We start from the raw sequence: 26758 nt of genomic DNA, 5'->3' as shown, positions 1-26758 counted from the left end.
TTTGCCCAAGTGATCACTTTTCCATGATTTCTTCAGATCAGAGGGTTATCAAAGCACTTGAGGCTCCTCTGCCTACCATGTTTAAACACTGTGTCATGAACAAATTAAAACAAAGCTGATTACAGCTATTCAGCACTGGAGATTATCAACACTCTTGTCCAGATGACTCAACTTCATCTCTGAAAAAGTGAAAACACCAGGGAGTCAAAGATCATTTTTCATGAATTCTTGCTGTGAAAGGCTCTCATGTGGTTTGATCTTTGATTCAGAATGCAGGATTGCAAAGAGTGAGATACTTGCACAGAGAGAACAGAGCAAGTGTAAGGCACGAAAATGTACTACTTGGAGCACTTGTACAGTTCATGGCAACTGCTAAACAGAAATCGAAGCAAAATTTAATTGTAATTGCTGTAAGATTAATTGTGGCCTGGAGCAGAAGGCAATGACTTGTCAGACTCCAGGATTGCCAAGAGTTAGCACTGTAATTATGTTATTTTATAATTCAGGCAAGTAACAAAGGGTGATTATGATGTAAGGGTATAAATGTTCTGCCAGTAACATGAACACTGCCTGAATAAATTATTATTACTACAAGAAGAATGACAGATGTGGGAAAACATTGAAACAGCCATTGAAGTACTCAATTTGTAACCACCTCACCGGCAGCAAGGTGCTAAGGAGCAACCACTGAGTCTGCCAAAGTCAAACTGATTTAAGTGTTTCTTTGGCAGCGCCCCTGGGACGTGGAGCAGTTTGCAAACTGGTAGCAGGAAACTTTAGGGACTGGTGAGGGATATGATACCAGAAAGCTGCTGGGAACACAACAGTGACTACAAGTAGGCAGTGACAGCTGTGACAAGGGTAGAGATTTGAAGCTGCCAAGCTTCATTTGAGGTTTCGAGAGGGCTTCAAGCAGGAAGCACGAAGCTGCTGAACTAGTGTTTTAATGCTGAGAAAAATGTAAAGAAAATTTAAAACATACCAGGTGGGTTCAGCCAACGGAGGAGGGAGTTGATGGGGACAGTCTACAGATGAATAATGGACTGGCATAAAAAGAATAGTGATGAGTTATTCTCCACGTAATTGGCTTGGTCCTTTAAGGTTAAATCAGTGTGTGTGGGGAATAACTACAGTAACAGTGGAATGCTACAGGAAGCAACTTAAGCTGTGGGATCTGCCATATGGGAGGGTTCTGAACAACAGGGGGACAAACAGCAGTTAAGAACAGTCCAGACATACTTGCTGTGCTTCAGAAAAGGGGAAATGGAATAAAAGGTTCTATGGTTTCCTTTCAACCATGTGTTTGATTCTGTAGTTTGCATGAACAGCTTGCTTGAAGGCACTACATTTTTTTAAGTTAAACTTATAGGGTGTAAAAATAATTAAACCAAACTATATAGATTTTCAGCTTAAATTTGGTAAAAAAAAATTCAAAATTCAAGTAACTGTATCTTTACATGTTAACATGCAATGTTAACATTGCTATCCTGTGTTGTCAACATCACTAAAATCAGCTCAAGAAATGTGACTGCTATTTCCATACTTTTTCTGAAGAGAAAGAATGTTACTAATAAGCTAAGATAGAAGTAATTTTCTTTCTTGCTAGGGATTCTATACTACCATTTAGGTTAAGCTCTATTTGTATATTAGTATTTTAAAGGGAACCAAAAGAAAACACATGCTAAAAAAAAAAATCCAAGTAAAACCAAACCCGTAAAATATACTAATGTATACTCACTTTCAAAAATCATGGCATTTTATGGCTGACTTTCTGAGCATTGTAATTCCAAAAGATAGTATTTTTTCCACTTCTCATCAAAATACCTATTTGTTTTCAGTTCAGAATAAAACCACAGAGAGGAAAGAAAGGTTAAAAACCGTGCATATGACTTATTTTACAATTAGTATTCAGCTGCTTATTGGGTTCTGGAGGCCATTCACAAGAGTCATAGGTATAAAAATATAGAACTGTCTTTATTAATGAGTTATGCATTTGTTCAAATCAGGTTTCTTGGGATACAGCCTTCTATTTGGATTTCAGCTGGCCAGCCATTGTATCTGTTGGTCTTCCGATCAGAGTGGTTTATCTGTAAAAATAAATAAATTTCAAAAATCAATATTAAGTTCTCTCCATTTACACAGTAGTTTGTCAAACCTCATACAAGAGAAAGGGGTGATGGAGGGGGACTGGGAAGCAAAGTAGCACATCATGCTTGATATAATGGCTGAAGATTCCACCAGTTTCTCTCTTACACAGAGTGCTTTATTTATTTCCCAGATGGCTGTTGTGATACACACTCAATTGAATACCTTTGTCCAGCAGAAGCTCTGAAATGTGAACAATTCTGCAACAATATTCTGCGCCAGTACAGGCTGGGGGCTGACCTGCTGGGAAGCAGCTCTGCAGAGAAGGACCTGGGGGTCCTGGTGGACAAAGAGCTGTCCCTGTGTGTCCTGGGGGCCAATCCTGGGGTGTGCCAGGAAGAGCACTGCCAGCAGGTCAGGGAGGTGATCCTGCCCCTCTGCCCAGCCCTGTGAGGCACATCTGCAGGGCTGGGTCCAGCTCTGGGCTCCTCAGGACAGCAGGGACATGGAGCTCTTGGAGCAGGTCCAGAGGAAGATGTGAAGATGCTGAAGGGATGGAGCATCTCTGGGAGCAGGAAAGGCTGAGGGAGCTGGGGCTGTTCAGCCTCCAGAGCAGACACTGAGAGGGGACCTCCCCCAGGTCTGTAGGGTCTGCAGGGAGGGGGCAGAGGATGGACCAGGCTCTGCTCGGGGGGGCCCAGCAATGGCACAAGAGGAACGGGCAGGAACTGATGCCCAGGAAGTTCCAGCTGGACAGGAGGAAGAACTTCTTTGCTGTGCAGTGACCCAGCACTGAACAGATTGTCCAGAGAGGGTGTGGAGTCTCCTCACTGGAGATATTCCAGAACTGTCTGGATACAATCCTGTGCCATGTGCTCTGGGATGACCCTGCTGGAGCAGGGAGGTTGGACCAGAACACCCACTGTGGTCCCTTCCAACCTGACCCATCCTGTGATTCTGTAATATTCTGGGAAAAAAACCCACTATGGCAGTTTGACGTGGCTTTGGAGGGAATCAGCATCATCAAGGACCTGACACCTGTGTTGGGTTTTCTCTCAGAATAAAATGTCTCTGCACAGGACATCAAGTTGAACATTTCCAAACTGAGCCTCTTTAGAATCTCTGGTCACTTCCAAAATTTTTCTACCGTTGATTTAGTCCTGGTGTGGTTCAAGTCAGTTCTAGCACATGGCCCAGTTCCAAAGCACAGAATGATGCACAAACAGTCTGCAGTTGTTATAAATAACTCACAGATTCTGCACCTGAAAGTTATACCTGATATACAGACAAATATAAAGTGAAAATAAAATGAACATGACCTTTTCTTTTTGGATATCATCTGGGAGCTTGAAGCCTTTGGCAGTTATAAAAACCCAGCTTGACCTGAACTTCATATTCATTATTTCTTTACTTCCCAGTTCTTCTACTAATTTTTTGGCATCATTTTTCAATCTAGGAAAACGTAGGGAAAAAATGTGTTAAAAATTCAGAATGTGAAAAATGCTGAAAAAGATCACAGCTGATTCATGCTTTAAAATAAGCATTAAACCAGAAGAAGCAAAAATGAGAATTAATAAGTCCTGAGAATTGTGGAGAATTCACATTGAATTCATGGAATTTTCTTCCTCCTCAATATGTTCCTGATGTTAATGCAACCTGTTTGTAACAGCATAGTAGAAAGAAACATGTATCCCAAACACTATCTCATATTCCAACCCTTCCTAAGTAAGGACAAGGGCATCAAATGTGGATTAAGTATTTTCCTTGATTATTAATATCATGGATCCAGCCAAAAATCCCCTAAGAGTCAAAAGCACCCGAAGAATCACGTTAAGATGTAAGAAGGAATGAAAACTAGGCACATCATAATTGTAAATGTGGATAAATAACATATAAGAATAAGGAAGGTTGTGACCCAGAGGTAACAGCAGTGCCCTTTGGGGTGCCTTGGAACAGTATAATGCAATTATCCATCTTTGGGAACATCAACATACCTGATATGTGCAGTCATGGAAAGGACATGGAATCAAAACCTTTTGGGCAGGAAATGAGGGAACAGCTCTGACTGTAGAGTGGAATTTACCATTCCTTCACCCCATGACTCAATAGTCACTTCCCAGCCCTGTTCCTCAGCCTGAATAACCTGCTTACAAGGTGCTTCCGTCATCGTGAGTCGCCATCAGCAGGAGGGTCCCTTCCTGGGCATTCCTGATGAAGCTCATCATCTCTCCCGAGTGGTCTGTGGGAATCAGTCACACAACTGATCATTCACACACACATCACGTTCCTGTTCATGCATGGAAGGCCACAAGCATTTTTAAGCGGTCAGAGAATCAGCTGCCACTGCCCCAGATCATCCTGTTTCTCCTCAGTAACTTACTGTTCAAAGTTTAGAAAATGTGTAAAAACTACTCCTCAAGTAGATCACCTTTCTGGTTACGTGGAAGGATGTTAAGAGACAGACTAGAATATCTCCTATGATGATTTTGCAACTAAAATACCACAAAATATGTCAGGAAAAGGGATTTTGCTGAGTGAAGGATCTGGATGTAGTATCTGGTTAAGTGCTACTCCTACCAGACTGAAATAATGGAGGAAAAAAAAAAAAAAAAAAAAGGGAAAAGAACAATAATTTTTTTTAAAAGAAGACATCTACCTCAACCAACAGGAGAAATTCAGCTTTTAAGGCAACATTTGTCATCATATCTGGCCAGGGCATATTTTATGAAGACAGCAGCTGTTTGTTTCTAGCTGATCCTTGTTGATGATACAAACATAATCATTTGAAAGAGTAGACCAATTCTATAAGTCCTTTCTTAGTGCTGAAACACTAACAAAGCTCTATTGCACTCTTTTCCTTACCTCCTGTCCACATGTCAAAAAATTTTGTCGATGTAACTTTTCCTGTTTTATCTGTAATTAAAAAAGATTTGTGTAAATATGAGCAATTATTATTTTATTCAATAAGCATATATATCTAGCATTTTCAGCTAAAGCTAGGCTGTGTGTATGATTTGACTTCTGAGCTTTCTTTGGTTTCAGTTTTTAAATAGGAATATGGACTAATGTAAGTTTAAGATTTGGGGAGAATATTTTGTTTCATGCAGTCTCTGAATCACCAAGTGTGACTAACACATTTTTATTACTTTTTATTTGAAAGAAAAAAATCAATTTTCCATGTGCTTCCATGTTTTTATATGTAAATGTATTATACCAGGTCACAACCATTGACAGGAAGATTGGTTAAGCCTAAGAATATTTGAATGAGCTTAAGACTATTCTGTGAAGTGTTTGAGATGCTCAAACTTTCATACCATTTGAATGTCAGCAGACAGAAACACAATAATCATCATCACTGTATCAGAAACTGGGCATGCAAATAACAATAATTCCAAAACATTTTGGCCAATATTCACCATGAATTATGATGCTGTTCAGATGCTCATCTTTGGTTAAACAAGACATGAACAATTGAAAATATTTTACAAATTTCTAAATCCATGCAAACCAACTTAATGGACTTTCATTACCCATGACCCCGCTTGGATCCCTGCTGTGTGAGAGAATTTTTTCCATTTAGAGCACATCAACCAATTTCTAGTGAGAATATCCAGCAGTTCCTGGTTCCTTTCTAGCTTATCTTTGATTCCTCTGTGGCAAAATTACGATGGCAGATTCTGCTGAGCACAGGACTCTGCATGGCAGGTTTATCAGTGCTGATGAGGGGAAAAGGTGGCAAAAATCTGTCAGTGGTAAAACAGAATTCTAGGCCTGGGTTGCTTCTGAGCAGAGGTCACCAGAAAATGGAAAAGCCTGTAGTGGGGACAGCAGAAATTCACACAATCTTTTTTTATTCCCTCTGTGTTGTTGGTTTGGGCTTAATAGTTCTGCCTTCCTTCTTACAAAAGACCATATTCCTTCAGAAAAGAAAGTTATCATCATGGAATAAAAGGCAGGTGTGATGCCATAAGATATTTGTTGAGCAAAGTCATTGGTTTGACTGATCTAATTAGAGGACATGTAGAAAAAATGTCTCACTACAGATTGGTGCAGGATAATGGACAGAGTTACCTGCTCCTGTGTGCCATATTCTTGCTTATGCATTCAAGATGGGTATTCACCCTCTTACTCTACAGCAGTTTGCTGAAAACTAACTTTTAAACTGTTTATGTGTTATAACCAGTAAAGTTTTTATGATTATTGGAAAAAAATGCACAGTAGTTAACAGGAAAAAAAAATTGGAACAATATTCTTGCCAATGGTTAATTTAACCTTCAACAAAATCATGCAAGTTTAGACAAGATCAAGACCTTGCTTAGACAAAAAAATTGAAATATAAGTGTTTTGTGATCAAAGCCAACTTGACTGTGCCTATGAACTCCCTTTCTTCCTCTCCTCCACAAGATTTAGGCATTCGTTTTTCCCTGGATCCATTTTTGAAGACGCTGCTCTTCATCACCATTCCCATTCATCTAAATCAAAATGGTGCCTCCAGATCTGGAATGAAGAGCACCTTCTGCTTCCCAGTGGTTCCTACTGTTAACAAAGACTTATAATGGCAGTTTAATATTAATCAATCTTTGAGTTCGTCTTTCTGTCCACCGACCAAGACCGGAAAATGAATTTGTGCCGTGGCTGCACCTTGTGGCAGAGCTGCACTTCCCAGTTCCTGCTTCCCCCTTATCAGTGGAGCAGAAGATATATTTTTTCAAGGATTGAAGCTGAAAATTCAGTCTTACTGCTGGAGATCACAGATATCTGTGCTGTGCTACAGGTTTTTTGTCTAATAAAATACACTTACACCACCTCTATGCACACATCCTCTATTTTCTTATCCTGATTTCTGAACATGTTTCTTTTGTTTAACCAGAAGATTGTTTTCTCACACAGATTTGTTTTTCTTACATTTAACATGAATCAAGTTCGCAGTATTTTCCTTTCCCTTCCATGTTAACTGGTAAAAACACCCACAAACCCAACAACCCCACCCCCCAAGAACATATATAATTTATTGCTGTGCAAAAATGTTTCTCTCTAACATTTTTTCTCTTACTTACAATTCACAGTGGCAATGTTTATACCTCTTCCAACATTACCATTCCCTTCACTTATGAGCCTGGAATTGAAATAAGTACAGTATCAGTAAAATGAACCTGATCCAAAGTTATATTTACCAGTGCTAAGCAATTTTCTGATATTTATGTTTTCTTCAGTTATTTAGTTCAAGACTTTGTAGTAAATAAGAGCTGTGGCCTAAAAATCTTGCCCATTGTATCAGTCAGTTTCCTTTAAAAATGGGTCTTTCAAAATGAGCCAGATCAAGAAAATCTTCATATAAATGCACAGAAAGATAAGGAGAAAAAAAAACCCCAATAAAAATGTGGGTTTGTGGCACTGTTCTCTGTTTGACTGTATCTTCACAGAAAAGCTCACTGCAGGTTTTGAAGTTATTCTACCTGTCCAGTTTGAAAAGCCATGAAAGAACCTGAATTTCAGAAGGTGTTGACCACTCAACAGTCTGTAAATTTGCTATGCTGCTCTGTGGAAATTAAAAATCATACTGGAAACTAACAGTTGGATGCAGCTTATTCAGAGGAACAAAGAATATAACATGAGATTAGCTTTAAAAAAAGCCCACAAAACAAAATTAAACTGGACAAAAGAATTAAATACTGTCAGTTATGCTCAGAAGTTTTTCTCCAGAATAGGAGCCCCCTGGTAGGAGCTCATTTGCTGCTACTGGACCAAAACAACACACTCTTTCTCACACTAAAAAGCACTTGTTTGGATGCAAAGTTAGACTGGTACTCACAGCTCATCCTCAAAACAGATTTTAGCCATCTTTCCTTTGCCCCCACCACTGAGGATCCGGTAGGCGTAATTCCCAGGTGGGCAGGGGCTCCAGTGGTCACATTTCTGCCTTTTGGGGACTGGGGCTACAACAGCAAAGGTGGGAAAACGTTTCCTTGGATGCTGCATAAACAATTTCTGCGTGGAATGAATAATCACTAAATGTCAACGCTCTAAGCTCAAACATAAACACACAGAACCCCATCCTGAGAGTTTTCCTGGATCGTGGCAACATTATCACAGGTTTGTCAGGGCTTTAACTTATCATTGACTCTTATCCAGGGAAAAATGCCCCACTTAATATGATCTGAGTAATTATTTTGTGCTATTCCATGCAACAGGAAACAAGGGCTAGAGGGATGAAGGTTTCCTAGCAAGAGCTTGAAGTTATTAGTTTCAGCTCATTTAAGCCTTTTTTTTAAACAATAACGTAGTCACAGAATGAGAAAAATGTACACATTAAGCCACTTGGTCAGATTAGAGATAAAAATAATGAGAATCTAATCACAAAGTCTGGTTAGTGGTTCAACAGTTTACTATAATTAGGAAATACATGTGATATAAGCAAAGCTGCAGCTTTGCACTATATGCCAGCAAACAAATAAGGTGTTCTTCCATCACTGTTCAATTAATTACATTGCATACTGGCAAATATAGGCTGACATCATATTCTTCACAGATAGTGTCCAAGAAAAAGTTTGACCTTGTAATAATTAATTTTACACAGCCAACTTCCTTCTTATAATAGCACATACTAAGTAATTTCTTAGCTAACAAGCCATTTCTCATTTGGCATATAAATACAGATAAATACCAGATACAGTATAAGAAAAAAAAAAAAGAAAAAATATAATTACACACCCCTCAACACTGGTTTCTTTCTGATGCCTTGAAATTCAGCACTAGATATTGTGGTTTGGGGTACCTGAGCAGCAATGAAGAATCCCAAATACCAAGCAGCCAACGATGTCAACAAGAGCCCTGTTAATCTCACAAGACCTGTGAAGGGAAAAATAAAAAGTAAAACCAAAAAACCCCATAAAGATGTTTTCACAGCAGGACTCAAAATCTTCCATTTCCTTCTGGCATTGCTACATGAACTGACTGTTTTCTGCCTGATACTCTGTGTTAAACACAGCCTCAGAGCTGTGGCAATAGAGGATTTGTTTTATTCCCATCCCTTTTGTTTCTGAAACTTGATCTTCAGGCAGAAAACTCTCCCCAAGACTCCCCTTTAATCCACAGCCATAATACCCCAAAGAAGCATGAAACTCAGCTTAATCCTAGTAGGATTTTGACTGTGAAAAGTAAGTACCAGATGCCACACAGGTATTTTGCAGTTACTATTGACTTTCTGTGATAGGCAAACACCACAGGAATGGTTTAAAACACTGACCATACAGGGAACTCCTTCCCTCACTCTTTTAACGTGCTGGGTGAAAATAACTGAAGGAGGCCCAAACAACCTTGTCCACACAACGGGCTCTGACTGCATTCAGAAAATCATAGGGTAATTTGGGTCAGAAGGGACCCTCAAAGGTAATCTAGTCAACCTCCCTGCAATAAGCAGGGAAATCTTCAACTCCACCAGGTTGCTCAGAGCCCTGTCCAGCCTGACCTTGAATGTTTTCCAGGGATGGGGCGTCCACCACCTCTCTGGGCAACCTTTGCCAGTGTTTTACCACCTTCACTGTGAAAAACTTCTATCTAATCTAAACGTCCTGGTTTAAAGCCATTCCCCTTTGTCCTGTCACTCCAGGCCCTTGTAGAAAGTCCCTCTCCAGCTTTCTTGTTGGCTCCCTTTAGGTACTGGAAGGTTGGTTCCCTGACTCAGGTGCAGCACCTTGCACTGGGCCTCATTTAACCTCAGGAGATTCCCATGGACCCACTTCTTGGGCTTGTCCAGGTCCCTCTGGATGCCACCCCATCCCTCAGGAGTGTCAACCACACCACACAGCTTGGTGTCATCTGCAAACTCGCTGAGGGTGCCCTCAATCCCACTGTCCCTGTCATTGATGGAGACATTCAAACACAGACTGGAGTGACTGTTTCACCTTCCCTCAGCCATATCAGAGTTTCCATGGACTGTATTAGCAGTGCACCTACACAGTAGGAAAACAACAGGATCCATAATTTTCCTGACCATGAAGAAAATATGTAAATTCCATATTGAATGTCTACTCTTCCTCAACATCAGAAACGGTATCAGGGATTCCTGATCTAGAAGAAATGCACCACCTGGTTTATGATGCTGAACAAGGAAACATCACACTGCAATTGTGGAACACAGATGTAATGGCATGAGACACTTCCTGATGTGTAAAGAAACATGTGCTTGAAAAAAGGGTCGGTCTGCTAAAACAAACAAAAAAGAAAATTATTACTTTTATAGTCCTGGAAACCAAGTTCAACAGAACCAATGTCCAAAAATATTCAGTATGTTCACTTTTACAGCTGTCTAGAAAATGTGGTGTATTATCAAGTCTAAATCTTTCTTAGAACAGTCTACACTTATAAGATACTCCCTTGCTTTCCTTCTTGGAATTACCTTTTATAAACATTAAGATTTCCACCCTACTTTTTCTCTAGAATAAGGCCAAATTTTCCACTTGTCTTCCTCATGTCCTGTTTGCAGGTTCTACCACTTTCCTGTGAATTCTGCCCAACTGGTCTGCATCCAAAATCTGAAAAACTCTGCAGAATGAACACACTAGTCCAACCACATTCTTGAGACTTTACTTTTGGTTATACGTGCCAGAAGGACCTTAGCCCTTTTTTTTTTTTCATAAGAGTAGACTTTATTGACTCAGGTTCTGTTTAGAATCTATCATAAAAATTGGATTTTACCTCCATATCCTGTATCTGTGCATATGGTTATTCCTGCATTCTACTTGACTTTAAAAATCAAAAGCCCAACAAAACACTGCAGAAACATTTGTGTGACTTTAAGAAAGATACTGTGAGAAATTTACAGTACTTTAATCAAAGGATTAAGACTGAAAGAGAAATATAATGAATCTTCAGATATTACAAATTTCCCTAATTATTACATATGAGAAATTTCTCACTCTATGACTAGCAGTGGTGCAAACCTACACTAAATATGGAAAATTACTCCAACATTTTATTCATGCAGTCAGTGTGAACATGAGCACTGACAAAATACACATGCACAAATAAGGAGAACTGGTGGAACCAAGCAGAATGAAACTCACTTTTTCTCTTTTTGAATACTAAAAAACCAAACAGATTTATACACAATATATATTTAATTTGTAAAGGAGACCAAGTCACGAGTTTCAAAACCCAGGAAGAATTAAGTGAAAACTGCAAGTTTATTGAGAGATTTTAGTGATTGTTTTGGGGAGGTGGTGGGTGCAAAATCTGCGGGACCATCAGTCAGATTTTCTTTTGCTTTTCTATTGTAGGCTTGGTAGGTTTATCTTTACAATGATTTTTCACTGTTTTCCATCAAAACTAAGAAGCAACTCTGTTGCAAAACAGTCTCAACAGTGCGGAATTTTACCCAAATAGAAGAGAAAGTACAAAATGTCGAACTGCTGTTAAGTCTGACCGTGGTGCCTGGGAAAATCATGGAGCAGATCATCTTGAGTGCAACCACATGGCACAAACAGGACAACCTGGAGATCAGGCCCAGCCAGCACAGGTTTACGAAAGACAGGTCCTGCCTCACCAACCTGATCTCCTTTTATGACCAGGTGACCTGCCTGGTGGATGAGGGGAAGGCTGTGGATGAGTCTACCTGGACTTCAGCAAAGCCTTGGACACTGTCTCCCATGGTATTCTTCTGGAAAAGCTGCATCCCATGGCTTGGACAGGGGCACTCTGTGCTGGGTTAGGAGCTGGCTGGCCCAGGGTGGTGGTAAATGGTGCTGCATCCACTTGGCAGCTGGTCACTAGTGGTGTCCCCCAGGGATCAGTGCTGGGGCCAGCTTAATATTTTTATTGATGATCTGGATGAAGGCAGATGGAGGGCACCCTCAGTAAATTCACAGACAACCCTAAGCTGGGTGGGACCGTTGATCTGCTGGAGGGCAGGAAGGTTCTGCAGAGGGATCTGGACAGGCTGGATCCATGGGCCAAGGACAGTGGCATGAGGTTCAACAAGGCAAAGTGCAGGATCCTGCACTTGGGTCACAACAACCCCCCTGCAGTTGCAGGCTGGGGGCAGAGGGGCTGGAAAGTGCCTGGTAGGAAAGGATCTGGAGGTGCTGGTCGACAGCCCTCTGGGTAAAGAAACATTCCCCTAATATCCAAATTAAGCCTCCCTTGATGCAGCTTCATGCCATTCCCTTGGGTCCTGTGTTAGCAGTGCTACCTTATGGCAGCTCCCAATTTCCCTTCTCCCTCAGGTGTTCACTTGCCCCTTGGCAGCAACTAAAGTGCTAAATGTAAGCACAGTATTGGGTTTGTTTTCCATGCTTAGCTGATTAAATATCCCCAAGCAGCCCCACCTCACTCATACACACCCACCCATACGCAGCAGGGCTTTAACAGAGGGAAAAAAAACTAAAAAAGGAATATATTTAAGAGTCAGGCATGAATTATTCCAGACTAAAAGCTGGGCGTTGATCTGGGAACAGCCCTCCCTTTCCTTCCCTTCCCTGTGGTGAGAGGAGTCTCAGGGGGCTCCTGCCTGAGGAGGGCACGAACCCAGAGGGGTGAACCCTACTCACAGTGCCGGCTCAGCTTCATTATTCTGCCTTCTCCTCTTCCTGCAGCTCGTCCCTCTCCTGCCAGCACCGGGAAGGGGAGCGGCCACCCGTCAGCGCTGCACCGCCCCAGGAGTGAAAGGAAATAACTTCTAAGTTATTCTCTGCAGAAAGCAACCAACTGGAGTCCACCACTAGCAAATTTGCAGATGACACTAAGTTGAGGGGGAGTGTCCATCAGCTGGAAGGCAGGAGGGCTCTGCAGAGGAACCTGGACAGACCGGAGAGTTGGGCTGATTCCAACGGGATGAGGTTCAACAAGGTCAAGTGCTGGGTCCTGCACTTTGGTCACAAAAACCCCCTGCAGCACTACAGGCTGGGACAGAGGGGCTGGAGAGCAGCCAGGCAGGAAGGGACCTGGGAGTGTGGATGGACAGGAAGCTGAACATGAGCCATCAGTGTGCCCAGGTGGCCAAGGAGGCCAATGGATCCTGGCCTGGCTCAGGAACAGTGTGGCAGCAGGAGCAGGGAAGTGATTCTGCCCCTGGACTCAGCGCTGGTGAGGCCACCCCTGGAGTGCTGTGTCCAACTCTGGGCCCTCAGCTCAGGAAGGATATTGAGCGGTTGGAGCAGGTCCAGAGAAGAGCAACAAGGCTGGGGAAGGGACTGGAGCACAAGTCCTGTGAGGAGAGGCTGAGGGAGCTGGGGCTGTTCAGCCTGGAGAAGAGGAGGCTCAGGGGAGACCTCCTCACTCTCTGCAACTCCCTGACAGGAGGAGGGAGCCGGGGGGGGTTGGTCTCTTCTCCCAGGCAACGATCAGTAAGACAAGAGGGCTGGGTCTTAAGCTGTGCCAGGGGAGGTTTAGGCTGGATATTAGGAAGAAATTCTTTACAGGGAGGGTAATCAGGCATTAGAATGGGCTGCCCAGGGAAGTGGCGGATTCTCTGACCCTGGAGGTTTTTAAGATGAGACTGAATGTGGCACTTAGGCTGGTAACCACAGCGGGGTTGGATCGAGTGTTGGACTTGATGATCTCAGAGGTCCCTTCTAACCCAGCTGATTCTCTCATTCTATGAAGGCTCACACGGCACTCGGCAGCTCATTTGGAGAGCTGAACTTTTTCCTGTTTTTTTCCTCCAAATGTCATAATCATAGAATCATACAGTGGTTTGGGTTGGAAGGGACCTTAAAGATCATCTAGTTACAATCCCCTTGCTGTGGGCCGGGACACCTTCCACTAGCCCAGGTTGCTCAGAGCTCCATCCAGCCTGGCCCTGAACACTTCCAGGGATGGGGCAGCCACAGCTTCTCTGGGAAACCTGTGTCAGGGCCTTACCACCCTCACAGGGAAGAATTTCTTCCTAATACCTAATCTAAACCTATTCTCTTTCAGTTTGAATCCATTGTCCACACGAAACAGTTATTTTTGAATCTGTTGAACCCAATCCAGAAGGCAAGCAAGCACTTTTTCCTGGCAGCAGCCAGGGTCTGCCTGGTCCACTGGAGCCCCCTCTCCTTCTTCTACCCATTATCTTCTACCCTGGGATGACACAAGTCCCACCACGAGTACCAGCCCACTGGGCCAAGCCCTTGGTTTATCTTTCCTTGTGAACAAGGTGTCATGCACCATCACCTGGAGGCTCCCTTCCAGGTGGGGTAGGTTGGTCACCCCTTCTTTGCGTCATACCACCAAAAACCTGGCACCACTTGCACTTGGGATGTGGGGCAGTACCCCTGCTCCTCTCCTTCTCCTCAGCTTCCCAGCCCAGATGTAAGGAGTGTGAAACTAGAGCACAGTGCTGGCAGCACACAGTTTCCAGTCCCTGGCAGATAACGTGAGATAAAGGCATTGCCCATCAGGAGCCTCACATCATGGGCTTGGTTTTCTGCTTTTAAAATTTCCATTTTCCAACATGCTCTGGTCGATGGGTGTGTGGGCACTGAGCCCCAGCAGCACCAGTGAGTGCTGGCACTGAACCAAGGAAACTATAGCTCACACCAAGGCAGCTTGTGAGGACTGAAGTGGCCACTCAAACGTGTTCAGGAAACTGGGCTGAAGACCTCCAAGCTGGGCAGAACCCTAACAGAGAAACCTGTAATTTCACAAAACCACTGAATCATTCAGGCTGGAAACGACCTCTAAGGTCAGTGAGTCCAACCTTTGACTGAACACCCCCTTGTCCCCCAGCCCAGAGCACTCAGTGCCACGTCCAGACTTTCCTTGGACACCTCCAGGGATGGGGAATCCATCCACCACCTCCCTGGGCAGCTCCTTCCAAGGCCTGACCACCCTTTCCATGAAGAAATTCCTCCTGATGTCCAACCTGAATGTCCTCTGGTGCAGTTTGAGGCCATTTCCTCTTGTCCTGTCCCTTGTTCCCCAGGAGCAGAGCCAGACTCCCCCTGGCTCCCCTCTCCTGTCAGGGAGTTGTAGAGAGCAATGAGATCTCCCCTGAGCCTCCTTTTCTCCAGACTAAACACCCCGCTCCCTCAGCCCTCCTCATATGACTCATTCTCCAGACCCTTCCCCAGCTCTGTTGCCCTTCTCTGGACACACTCCAGCCCCTCAGTGTCCTCATTGCAGTGAGGGGCCCAAAACTGGACACAGCACTCGAGGTGTGGCCTCACCTCTCTAATTTTCATTTAGAAAATTAATCAAACTACACTGTGATTTAGTAGCTGCCCTTAAAATTCTCAGATTTGGTTTCCCTTAAGCTTTTTTCATTCCCTCTGCCTCTAATGATGCACAGAAATTATGCTTAGTTCAGCAAACAGATGAATTAAATCCTGTAGGAGGGTACATGTAGGACCACCAGCTGGATTTGGGCTTTTCATTCCTCCCAGGACACCCATGAAAGCTATAAATGTTTCCAGACCCTGGAGGAGAGGTGCTTCTTGTCCTTTTCTGTGAGTGGTATATTATAATATCCTACAAATTGCAAGTAAAACCTGAGGGAGTAATTGCTGCTGGTTATTTTCAAATGTACTGGAGCTTGCAAATGAAAAGCAACATCCCATAAAACCTGGGGTGTGAATAATTAAAGAGGTAGCATGGGACAAATAAACTTGAGGAATGAAAAGCACAGGACAGAAAGGGAAAGGAGTTATGAGAGGGCAAAAGAAACTTAAGGACACCACTAGTCTGGGTTACTTTTCCAAACATGCAATTATTTCTGCAGGAAGCGTTACCCTGCAAAATGGCACATCAGAGAATGGTGCCCCTGCTAATAAATGATTGAAACTGTTGAAGAGTGCACTTCTAGCCCTTAAAGTAACAATAATCTGGCTTTAAACCCAGAATGCTATGGCTTGTGGTAGCCAAATGAAAAAGTCTTCCATTTTTATTGAAGCAAGGGACATGTAACTGGGACTTGGGATAATTTAATTTCTAAATAAATTTATATTCTATGAGCATTGGTGGATCACAGACTTCATAGAGAAAAATTTTAAGCCCTTAGGAACTTGGTCACCACCTCAATACTGTGAAAAAACCCCATCATTAGCAATCAGTGTCTGTTGGAAAACTGCCATTTTACCTGTTTTTACCCACAAGGAAAGTGTAGCAGGGTACTTCATTTTCATTATTGCCTAAACTCTATTGACCCACACCCAGGCAACACATTAAGTGCCTTGCTTACCTGACAAACCCCAAGGATCCAGTGGTCTCCAGCTGAGGGAATCTTAAATACCTAAGGAGTAGAAATCCCTTAAATGTTTTACTTCAGGTATCTCAGTTTGGTGTCTGCAAAAAACAAGCACTATGGTGCTTTCTTTAGTAATTAATCACAGATGTGGAATGCAGAAGACTTCCGAAGTATCATTTCTGATCTTACTCTCTGTACCCACTCACTCTGTAACTTGAAAGCTTAGAGGAAAAACTTATAAAAAATATTATTCTTCCCTCTCGATGCTTTGTGAGGCCGTGAGACCCTTTGGTGATAAGCAGGACAGGGAACCTACTCAGGGAAACAAATGGCTCTTGCAGACACTAAATGGCACACAGTGTTAGTCTTGTCTTATCCTCACAAAAGCCAGTCAGTAGAGAAAGTTTATGGGCTAACACAGTAAAACTACAACAGAGCAAGTTCCTGCTTGTCCTTTGAGCCAATGTTCCTCCAGAGGTATTTTCTGCATCCACCCCACTTGACTAGCAAATGAGCAAAAGTGTCATTCCAGTCCTCGTAGCTATTTAATTTACATGTTTTCTGCTCATCCACAAATGGATTTTTAATCCCGCTAGGATGAGTTAAAAGAATTTAATGATTTAAAATGCAGGCAGAATCCATAAGGCAGAAAAAGAACACTGTACTAAATCTTTGCTTGTAGGGGTCACAAGAACTTAAAGGGCTACCAGAAAAAAACAAAACCAAACACAAACAGACCACCTGCATAAAATATGCAACTGCTGTTTGAGTTAACTGATTTTACCTAAGACTTGGGGCAGATAAGAACATACACATGGACAACAGAGGGGTGGCAATGTGGAAGAGCAATTATTTAACTCAGTCATGCTTCACCCTGTGCTTGTGCCCATAATTCAGGTGGAACCTCAGTCTCCTGGTGGTGGTAGCATGAAGAGGAATGTGGAGAAATAGGGATGTAAATGTATATTGTAATACAGTTACTGTGGGGTTTTTTTCCTTTTCTTTTCTTTTTTTTTTTTTTTTTTCTGTTATACCTTGAATGTTTTTACGAAATCCAGGAACAAATACTTAGAACAAAGTGACGGCTTTTAGACACTTCTTCTGTGGATATATTAAAATCACCTTCCTCAAGATATGCAAAAATGGATCATATAACAAAGGGAAAAAAGCAAGCATTGATTACTTTCAGCTGATAAGCTACAAAACCTGTAAAGCTTGTGAGTCTAGGACATTGCTGGGCTGTTAAACAACACAAAGGTGGGGCATATTTGTGTGTTTTCCTTATGCTTCGTTAATCTAGAGAAATGGGTGGAAAATGTAACTAATTGCACTTCATCCAGACAGAAGATGTCGACTGAGGAAGTTTTCTCAGTATTAGCAGCAGTAGCTCAATATATTATGGGCCCAAATCTAGTCCTCCTTAATACACAGCAACCCAAACTTTTCCGAGGAGGAAGGTGAGGGTAGGGAAAAAGGCAAAATGAGAGGGAAGGAAAAAATCCTTCTGTTAAATGCTGGGTATTTTCACATGGCTTTGCACAATCCTACAGGATATCTGCTGACTGTTTCCTTGAAATGCAGCTGTCAGCACACTCATCAGGCCCACAGGTCCCTGTCAGGACAGACCCTGTGCAATCCCAGACAATTCTGCAAGCCCACTCAATCAAGTGGAGATTTACCAGAGGGAGCTGGATTGGTGAGATCCCTTCTACCAACAGTCCCAAAGCTCTTGTAGCTTGGTGACATCCCGTGGTCCACCCTGGAGCTCCTCCCTGATCCATTCAGCCAACACCAGGTGTCTCAGCAGGGTCAGGCTGATGCCACCGTGACAGACTCAGGTCACCAGAAGGTGATGCTGGGGATCTAAAAGAGAAAAGAATCCACAAGAAATCCACTTTTGAAGCCCAGTCTGCACAGACATTGAGAGAGCTGGATTTTTTTCCTGTCTTCTAGAGAGGGAGAAGAGAGAAAAATCCTATCACCTTACCTGGGAGTTGATACTTCAGAACAGTGTGGGGAAAAGGTGAGTATTAGCTAGTCAGGGGAGACTAAAAATACATCAGCAGTTAAAAATCAGTATAAGGCAGCAGCCTGGAGTTTGTTCAAGATGCACAACAATAAAAAAATCCTTCATACAGTAAGAATACAGAAAGCTGAAGTTAATGTTAAACTTACAATTAAAAACCACTCAAAGGAAAAGTAAATAGTGTTCCTAGTCATAATACTTCAGAACAATTCTGGGTGCATGAAAAATGTATCTGAAGAATTACAATACCTTGTTTATCCATAAAGAGCAGTTTTATCTAGCTAACAACTATAAAAACCCAATATGATAATATTTGTGTAGGTACTGGCAGCATAGATCCTTGTAGTCTTTACAATAACCTGTATTTCTTGGGAAATGCTACTGAATTTCCTAGAAAAACAATGATGAGTCAAGGTATAGGTAGATGGTACTTGTAAGCCTCTAGAAGGAAAAAAAAAAAAAAAATAAACCATTTATTTTTAAAGAGTTTGTTTTGATGCAGAAAGGGAAGAATAGTTAATGTTTACTGTTTAAGTGGCCATCAGAATCACACATTGTCCTGAAAAATTTTATTGAGCACTTGAATTGCAAACCTGCACATTTGTCTGCACTGCACTGTCATTACCAAAAAAGCCATATTCTTGCAGTAACTTCTTTTGTGTTTCACACAGAAACTTAAAAGCTGTTTTGTCTAAACAGGGAAGTTTTAATGGGCAAAGATGAGCAAGAAGAAATTGAATGAACACCTTTACAGTTTTGAATTAAACGAGCCTGAAGCACGAAAGGTGCTCTGAAGATGACAGGCAATTTCAAGAGCAGTTTAAGCACCAGAATGAGAAGTTGTACAGTGGCCCTGTGAGCAGAGCTGTGTAATAACAGAATCACAGAATGGAAGGGACATGAAAGATAGTCTAGTTCCAAACCCCCTGACCTTCCACCAGATTGCTCAGAGCCCCATCCAGCCTGGCCTTGAACACTTCCAGGGATGAGGCATCCACAGTTTCTCTGGACAACCTGTTGCAATACATAGAGAATATCAGGACAGTAACAAGCAAAACTAGCTTACTTGACCAATCCCCTAAATTTCCCAACAGGCACAATACACTGTGCTACCTTCAAAAAGCTCAGGGCTTAAAGATTATGGACTTTTTAAAGAGGCTTTTAGGTGGAGGGAAGACTCAAGGATCAGAAGACCCTGAGGTGAGGACCTTTTAGGAAGGATATTTAAAAGAGAACATGAAACTACTTTTAGTAGAATTCAAACAGGAAATGGAAAATGCTGTGAAAGGGCTCAGAACTCGGTTTAAAAAACACACCGTGGGCTCCACCTGGTGGGATAAGGAGCACAGAGCAGGGGGTGGCTCCCTGCCTTGGGGACAGGGACACCGGTTTGTGTCCCTTCCTCATCCACGGTGAAGCAGACAGCGACAATCCAAAACGTGACTTGAATCCCTTCCAAATGATCAGAAGCTTCGTCTTCTCAACTTCATGTTTTCCGTGCCCGATTCTGTCCAACACTGATGAAAAGCTGAAGCAAGAACATTTATTTCCTGCTTATTTGGGAATAAGCAGGAAAAAAAATCACCACCTTGGAACTAAACTTGCCTGCCTCCTTCCTGCAAGGCTCAGATGGGATCTAAAGCAGTTCTGCCTTCCCTTCAGAGCTAAAGCCAGAAGGTAGAATTGAAAGTCACAGGAAGAATTTGGACAGATATAACTTATCAGCTTTGAAGTTCATCCTGACAGTGTTTAAAAAGACACACAGAATAGGTTGAAAGAATTAATCATTTATTTTAAGCAGCATAAAATCTGATCTTTTACATACTGTTTATCTGAAAATGGCAAGGCCTGAAAGTACAAAGTATCAATTTTTTTTGAAAATTCAGTAATGAGGCTTGACAGTAAGTGGGATAGACATCCTAACATCACCTGAAGACTGACTTAGAAAGACTATACCACGTTTTTTCACTGTTTTGATCCCATTTTCCTTTCAGTCCATGTTAAAAATATTATCTGATAAAAACAAACAAATAAACAAACAAACAACAGGTGAAGCAATACCTCTACAAGACGAAATCATTTCCTTAGTGGTGAAATCCTTTCCACACTTCCTAAATAACTATAAAATAACAATTGATGTAGTATTAAATTTTTAAAAGATCTCTGCATCTCCATATAAATTTTCAATAAAAAATGTGAACTGCCTTTTTCAGAACACTCAGCTTTGTACAGTTTATGCACAGAGTATTGGCCATCAAAGCAATTCTTTCCAGGACATGTTGCAGCAATCCATGCCTTCGTGCTGCCAAGAAACTGTCAGTTGTCTTTTTAGGACCACTTCGACATCCTCAATTTAATTTTTTTCCCCCACAGAATTTTTCAAAGCACATCTATATTGCAAATGCAGCCATTTAAACACTCACCTACATAATCCCTCCCTGAAACACAGGAATCAACATCCCCCTTTGCAGGTTTGACTTGGCTCTGTGAAAATTTCCCTCCTCAAAGGAGGGTGTGAGGAGAGGATTGTTACACATAATGTTTATTTAAGTGTTTTGCCCAAGTACACTTTTTTTTTTCTGTAAAATCAGAGCAGGTCGAGTTGCTCAGCTGGAAGGAGCAGAAGTGTCTCTGCCACCAAAATGAGCCAACAGACCATAATAGTCCAGTGCAGTTGGTGCTGGACAAAAAACACCCAAGGCCTTCAAGAAAGAAGCTGTCACCTGCTTAAGGAATGGCACCAACTCCCACAGCTCCTTGTGGTCCTTCTCTCCACCCCTGTATTTTCTAAGGACAGAGAAAAAGAATTTACAAACAGGACCAGCGAGGAATACCAAGAGTATTTCCAAGTAGGAAGCAAAAGAGGTCTAGGAAACGTAGTCAAATGCACAAAGGAGTTCTTTGCACACAGGAAAAATTCAGGGACCATTGGAAAAGATGAAGTTTTGGCTCGAATTCTTCTCCTAATACTCCTGCAAGTATTTGCAACTCGGAGTTACTTTCTAAAGCCTTAAAAACTACTTTAAAACAGGTCTGTGAATGGTAAAAAAGAAATCTGCATCTTTTCTCAGAAGGACAGGGAGGTCTTCAGCTTTTAGGAATTTTTTTGCGGGGGCAGAGGGGTTGAGTGGGCCAGAAGACAATCAGAAAAATCAGATTTACAACCAGAGAATTAGTAGCACAGCAACTACCCTAACATACATTTATTTTAGGTGATTATCATCAATTAAAAAAAGAAAAAAGAGACAATACTTATTGAGGGCTACTTCCTTTTAAATGCTGAAAATTACTGTGTTTTACTTTTTGGTCGACTTAAAAGAAACTCTGGACGTGCCTTTGCAGTCCAGTGTAAAATTCCCAGTATTTCAAAGACTAACCGACCACAAATATCCACCCAAAGCAAACACAAAACATTCTTTTATTACTCCTGTACAGTCACTGCATGTCAACATGTTTTATGACGACGTGTCTTGTTGCCTACAAACAGATATTGCTGGGGGGGTGAGACACAGCACTGTGTGCTTTGTTATACAGAGAGGGGAATATTCAGCAACTGGGCAATGATTCTGCTTAAAGATGATAGTGCCCCTTATTCATCTGTGAGTGGATAATTCCCAGCAGCACAACAGGCACCTCAGAATGCGGGTTTTCAAAATGTTCAGGCAAGGGAACCCAGGGGGCTGACTGATGTTGCTCCTACAGCAGCTTGTCAGCAACTGCTGTCACTCTCCCACTTGGCTCTTCCAAGGGGCCTCAGCCTTGATCTGGAATCCTGGTAGAAGACTCATTTAACCTCTCCACATTTCACAACTCCAGCCACCTTCAGCTCCCCCACTACAAGTGCAAGTCATAGCAGTGGCTTTTGTGGGACAGATGAATCTCATCCAGCCATCGGCTGAAACCAACACCTCTATTTCTGCTAAAATTCCTGAGGAGCTATTACCAGGGTGCTGGATTACTCACAAGCCTGGATTAACATCTAATTAGGCCTCAGAAGCCAGAAAATCTAACTGGCTCAGAAGATTGCTCGCACCCCGTTACCAATCTGTCTTCACTTCTCTGAACAGCAGCAAGAACTACAGCAGCCAGAAAAGAACAATTTATCAATCACAGAGTCAAGTTTGACAGGAACTAATGTCTTGGTAAATTGTACAGCCCTTTCTTAAAAGGATCCATCTGTTATGCTCTTGCAATTTTTAATGAAGTTAAAGGTAGCTTACTTCTTTCTTTTCATAATTTCGTTTTACTTGCAGCTCCATAGGTCACTGTACCAGCATCCTTCACTACACAGCTCATATTGTTACTTATATATATGTCTGAGATCAGGATATCACAACCAACCAACCTAGCTGATGGAAAGCCCTACAGAAATTAAAGCTTTCAGCAGCACAATCATTCTGGATTATCAGAAACTTTAAGGATCTCTCTCTTTCTCTGGGAAAATCTGCTGTGTTAAGTAACTCTCCTAAACCTTTTAATATTTAAAAGGACAAGGTTAGCAGGAAAATGGCTCACCCTTGAGCAAAACCAGCCAATACACAAAAAGGAACTGGGTAGGATGCTCATAGGTTGATTTTAGCTGTTAAATTCAACTGTTGTAGGGCACCTGACGTGTTTAACCAGAGATCCCAAACCCCACAGTTCTGTGATCACCACGAGTTAACCTGCACAGCGTCAGAGCTGGGAACTGGAATGCTGCACTGCCTTGATGTGTTGTGTTTGAGTTGATCCAACATACAAATCTTAAACACAAAGCCCTTTCACATGAAAAACAAAACAATCCCCTCTATCTAACTTCTTTTACAGAACCTGAACAAAAGCCTTATTCCAACCTTTCATCTATTTTCTTCAGCATTTAAATTGAGCCAAAAAAGCCCATGATAACATTTCTAAAACTTGTGAAGGCAGTGGGGTAGAACCAACATACTCCCCTGCCTGAACTCAGGTTTAACTAGTGGAACTCAAATCACATCCCTTCAAATCCCTCATGATTGCACTGATAGTATCAATTACCTAAAAGGCTGCACCAAATGAAACACAGCTTTCTGACACTCTCATGGTATGTGATATTACACCCACATCAGAAAAACGCTGGTTCAGCAAGAAATATTGATCCCTGCACAAGGAATGATGTGGAGTGCTGTGGCTTGGAGCATCCTGCCTTCCACAATAAATACAGTATATTTTCCAGCACCATTTTTACTCAGTGCTCCGGCTTTTTTTGTGCCCTCATTCCCCTTTTTTTTTTTTTTTTTAAGGTTTGGTTTAATCTTACATCTGAAGTTAGTAACAGGAACATAAAATACCTCCCAGCGTATTTTTTTTCCCTTTAAAGATATCAGGGAAAGAGATCACTAGTGACACACACTTGGTAATACTGTAGTCTGCCACCATGTTTCATCTTCCACACACAAATGCTCAAGAGCATTATTTTTTCTTAATGTGCTGTAGGCTAAAAATGAACCCTCAAGGGTTTCTATTACTCTTCTTGTTGCCAGAGCAACAAAGCAATACTCACCTGAATATCTGCCAGTGTAAGTATCAATTTACAAGCTAAGATGAAGTTTGTGCTGCTAGCAGATGTCACTAACAGCGTTTTTACTATAAGCCAAATGTTAGTAGCAAGGAGTGCCATGAAAGCTCAGGAATATATTAGTATTTCCTCTGTGCTGCTCGATTATTGCTCCTATAATTCAAGTGTTTTTATTAAAATATCTTGACCAGTGACATTCAAAGTGAAAGGGCAAAACTGAAAGGCTTTTATACGAAATCCAGTGCACTAAAAAGACTTTTGTTAACCAACTCAGAAGAAATCTCAGCTGGCACTAGAAACATACTGAGAACCTTTCCCAGTAAATTCCTTCCTAAAACTCTTTGTGGGAAGGAGATAGGAGGGGCTGGGGTGAGGGAAGCAGTGATGAAACCTTTTAATAGCATACAAGTGTTATTACTTTCTGAATTGAAAAAGGGTTTATTGTTTAACACTGTATCAATCCAAAATTCAGACTGTGTTTCTGTTTAAAGCGAGAGACAGAAGCATTACTTCTATCACCATACTGAGGAAAAAGAAGGAATACGACTTGAAAATTATTTATGTGTAAAGCCAAACCCAGGAGGACAATATGGAACTCAAAATTATTGTTATGAGATATTAAGAGATATGGAAAACGGAACATTGGGAAAACAGCTAAGCTTCATGGTTCCTTACATTTCTTGTGGTTCACAATTTTTCTCCTCTTAAAAACCAAGAGGCAGAGGAAGAAGGAGACAAACTCAAAAATTCCCGTTCGCTTCCAGCTCCGAATTCCAAGAGAAATCATTTTCAGACGCTGGATCAGCACATCAATTATTTCACTCTTTTGAGCCAAGCCATCTGAGAGTGCAAGTATTCAAAGGGAAAGAAAACCACAGGCCCTGCCAGTTATGACGTGAAACACACAGGTCAGTTAAAAATACCCCCGCAGTGTTTTATTTTCACACACATGACGTGCACCTCTGTAAATGCACCATTCCTGAAAAAAACCCCTCAGAAATCTTTCCTTATTCCATGCAGAGTCAGATGCAGTGTGAATCAGAGAGCTATATGAAGGGATTATAGGCAGAAAACTGTCTAGGCAAGGCATTGGGAAATTCAGAGTTAAGCTTCCTTTTTTTTTTCTCTCTCTCCTGGTTTCCCACATGGATATGCAAACTGCTCTGCTATCAGAATGCAAAGGAATAACTTTTTCCTTTTTTTCATATATATAAAAATATCTCCCAAGATAACTAATAATTATCAGTGAAATCCTCAGCCTTGCATTATCTTTCAAATCCAAACACTGGCCAGTGTTACAGAGAAGCCACGGAGGTCCTGCAATGCTCACTGACTTAGAGACAAGAAAAACTGTCCAATCTGCAAAGAAAAGCCCAAGTTCTGACCCCAGCATTAAGATCTGCACTTGCAGAATAGAAATCTGGACAAATGTACTCTTCCCTGCTCTCTCCCACTATTGTTCTCAGTCTTACCATATGTTTGTTTTCAGCCAGTCAGTCCACACACATTTTTCATTTGATTGACAAAGCGGTGAAGCTAAAACTAAACACCTCCAACTGCTGCTCGAGTTGGAAAACAAGCCAGCATTAAGACTTTCACTTCACAGCCTGTCCGTAAAGACAGATACTTCTCTTTTGACCTCATAGTTGCTGAGCTCAGCAAAAAAAAAAAAAAAAAGGTTGTCTTTCTTATTTTGTTGTTTCCTTTTAGTTACACACTCACTAGAAATAGATAAAGACATCACAGAACACAGACCTTTGCTTTATTGCCTGCCCATACATATGCAGATCAGCCTTTTCTAGGTATCAGTCAGCCTCAACTCAAAAAAAACAAACAAACTCCCACATGAGGGGGAAAATTGAAAGGCCTTTTTTTGTTTGTTTTGTTCTGTTTGTGCACCAAAGTGGAAAGTCACGAAGTACTAATTTTTATAAAATCCTAAGAATTCAAAGCCAAGCAGTTCCATTTGGTTGGATGGAGCATCTTGTGCTTCAAGACCAGTCCTAAGCCACACGCTCCCCAGTGGTAGCATCCTTGTGAATTAAGAGAGGTAGTCTTGTTTTACACTAAGGCTGAACAAGTTTGTTTACCCAGTTTTCACCACCTCGAGCTGTTTCGTAACACTCAGGGAGGGTGACCCTCTCAAGTGGCAGCAGTGATCTTGAGGAGAAGAAACCACAAACCAACATTTCCTCTTGACCTCACTTGCTTTTCTCTCTGCTGCTTACTTTTCTGCCTGACTTTTCTCCCTCCCCCGCACCATAAGCACAGTTTCAAAATAAAGTGGTGTAAACAGAAAGCAGGATTCATTTAATGCAATTAATAAGAAAGATTATTAAAGGTTTTTTTTTTTTCTCTTTTTCTACAGTCAGGGCTCGATTAGTTAGAAAATACTGACAGGTCCTTTTTTGTGAAAGAGAGATGGACAATTTTGTTCAGACAGTGGAAGAACATGATGGTGTGGTTTTTTATCTTTTTTTTTTTTTCTAAATCTTTTTCTTTAGATTTTTTTTTTTTAAAGAAGGTACGTTGAGAGCATAAAGGCTCGTTGCACCGCAGTAGCAAATCCGTACCGTGCACTTCAGAGGTGTTAACAGTGCTTTGGTTCAAATCAGTGTTAGAAAATAAAGCTATAAAAGTTATGATGCAGGATATTTGGTGGGGTTTCAACAGCAATTTGCAATGGACGCAGAAAGGACCGAGGCATTGGCTTCTTCCCTTGGCAAGTTCTCTGCTCTTTGTTCTGTTGGGAGTCCCAGGTTTTTCAGGATCGAGTTTCTCACTTCCACGGTGATGCACTAAGGAGGATTCGTCATTGACCACGTCATTGTCCGTGTAGCGGTCGCTGGCACCGGGTGGGATGAGCAGCAGGATGATCAGGACGAGGAGGATCACTCCACACATGCTCATGAGAGCATAGGAGGCAATCCACACAGGCTCGTGAAAG

General features: G+C 41.8%; 2 protein-coding genes across 2 annotated transcripts in view; both read right to left on the bottom strand.

The window, feature by feature from the left end:
- Positions 1–1973: 1973 nt before the first annotated feature.
- Positions 1974–12893, bottom strand: FAM3B (FAM3 metabolism regulating signaling molecule B). Its single transcript, XM_032678219.1, has 8 exons — positions 12633–12893; positions 8797–8934; positions 7898–8021; positions 7143–7201; positions 4948–4998; positions 4237–4324; positions 3405–3537; positions 1974–2087 (listed from the first exon to the last, which is right to left on the bottom strand). Exons 1-8 carry the CDS (start codon positions 12649–12651, stop codon positions 1998–2000), a joined length of 702 nt encoding a protein of 233 aa, XP_032534110.1. The 5' UTR covers positions 12652–12893; the 3' UTR covers positions 1974–1997.
- Positions 12894–23516: 10623 nt separating this feature from the next.
- Positions 23517–26758, bottom strand: part of BACE2 (beta-secretase 2) — a 52084-nt gene continuing 48842 nt past the window's right edge. Inside the window, 1 exon segment of the mRNA XM_032678193.1 lies at positions 23517–26758. Within this exon segment, the coding sequence (XP_032534084.1) occupies positions 26191–26758 (568 nt within the window). The 3' untranslated portion in view covers positions 23517–26190.

Source organism: Chiroxiphia lanceolata, chromosome 2 (genome assembly GCF_009829145.1).
Source record: "Chiroxiphia lanceolata isolate bChiLan1 chromosome 2, bChiLan1.pri, whole genome shotgun sequence".
Classification (NCBI taxonomy): domain Eukaryota; kingdom Metazoa; phylum Chordata; class Aves; order Passeriformes; family Pipridae; genus Chiroxiphia; species Chiroxiphia lanceolata.
Note: the sequence above shows the minus strand (reverse complement) of the source record. Positions and strands in the feature narration are given on the sequence as shown.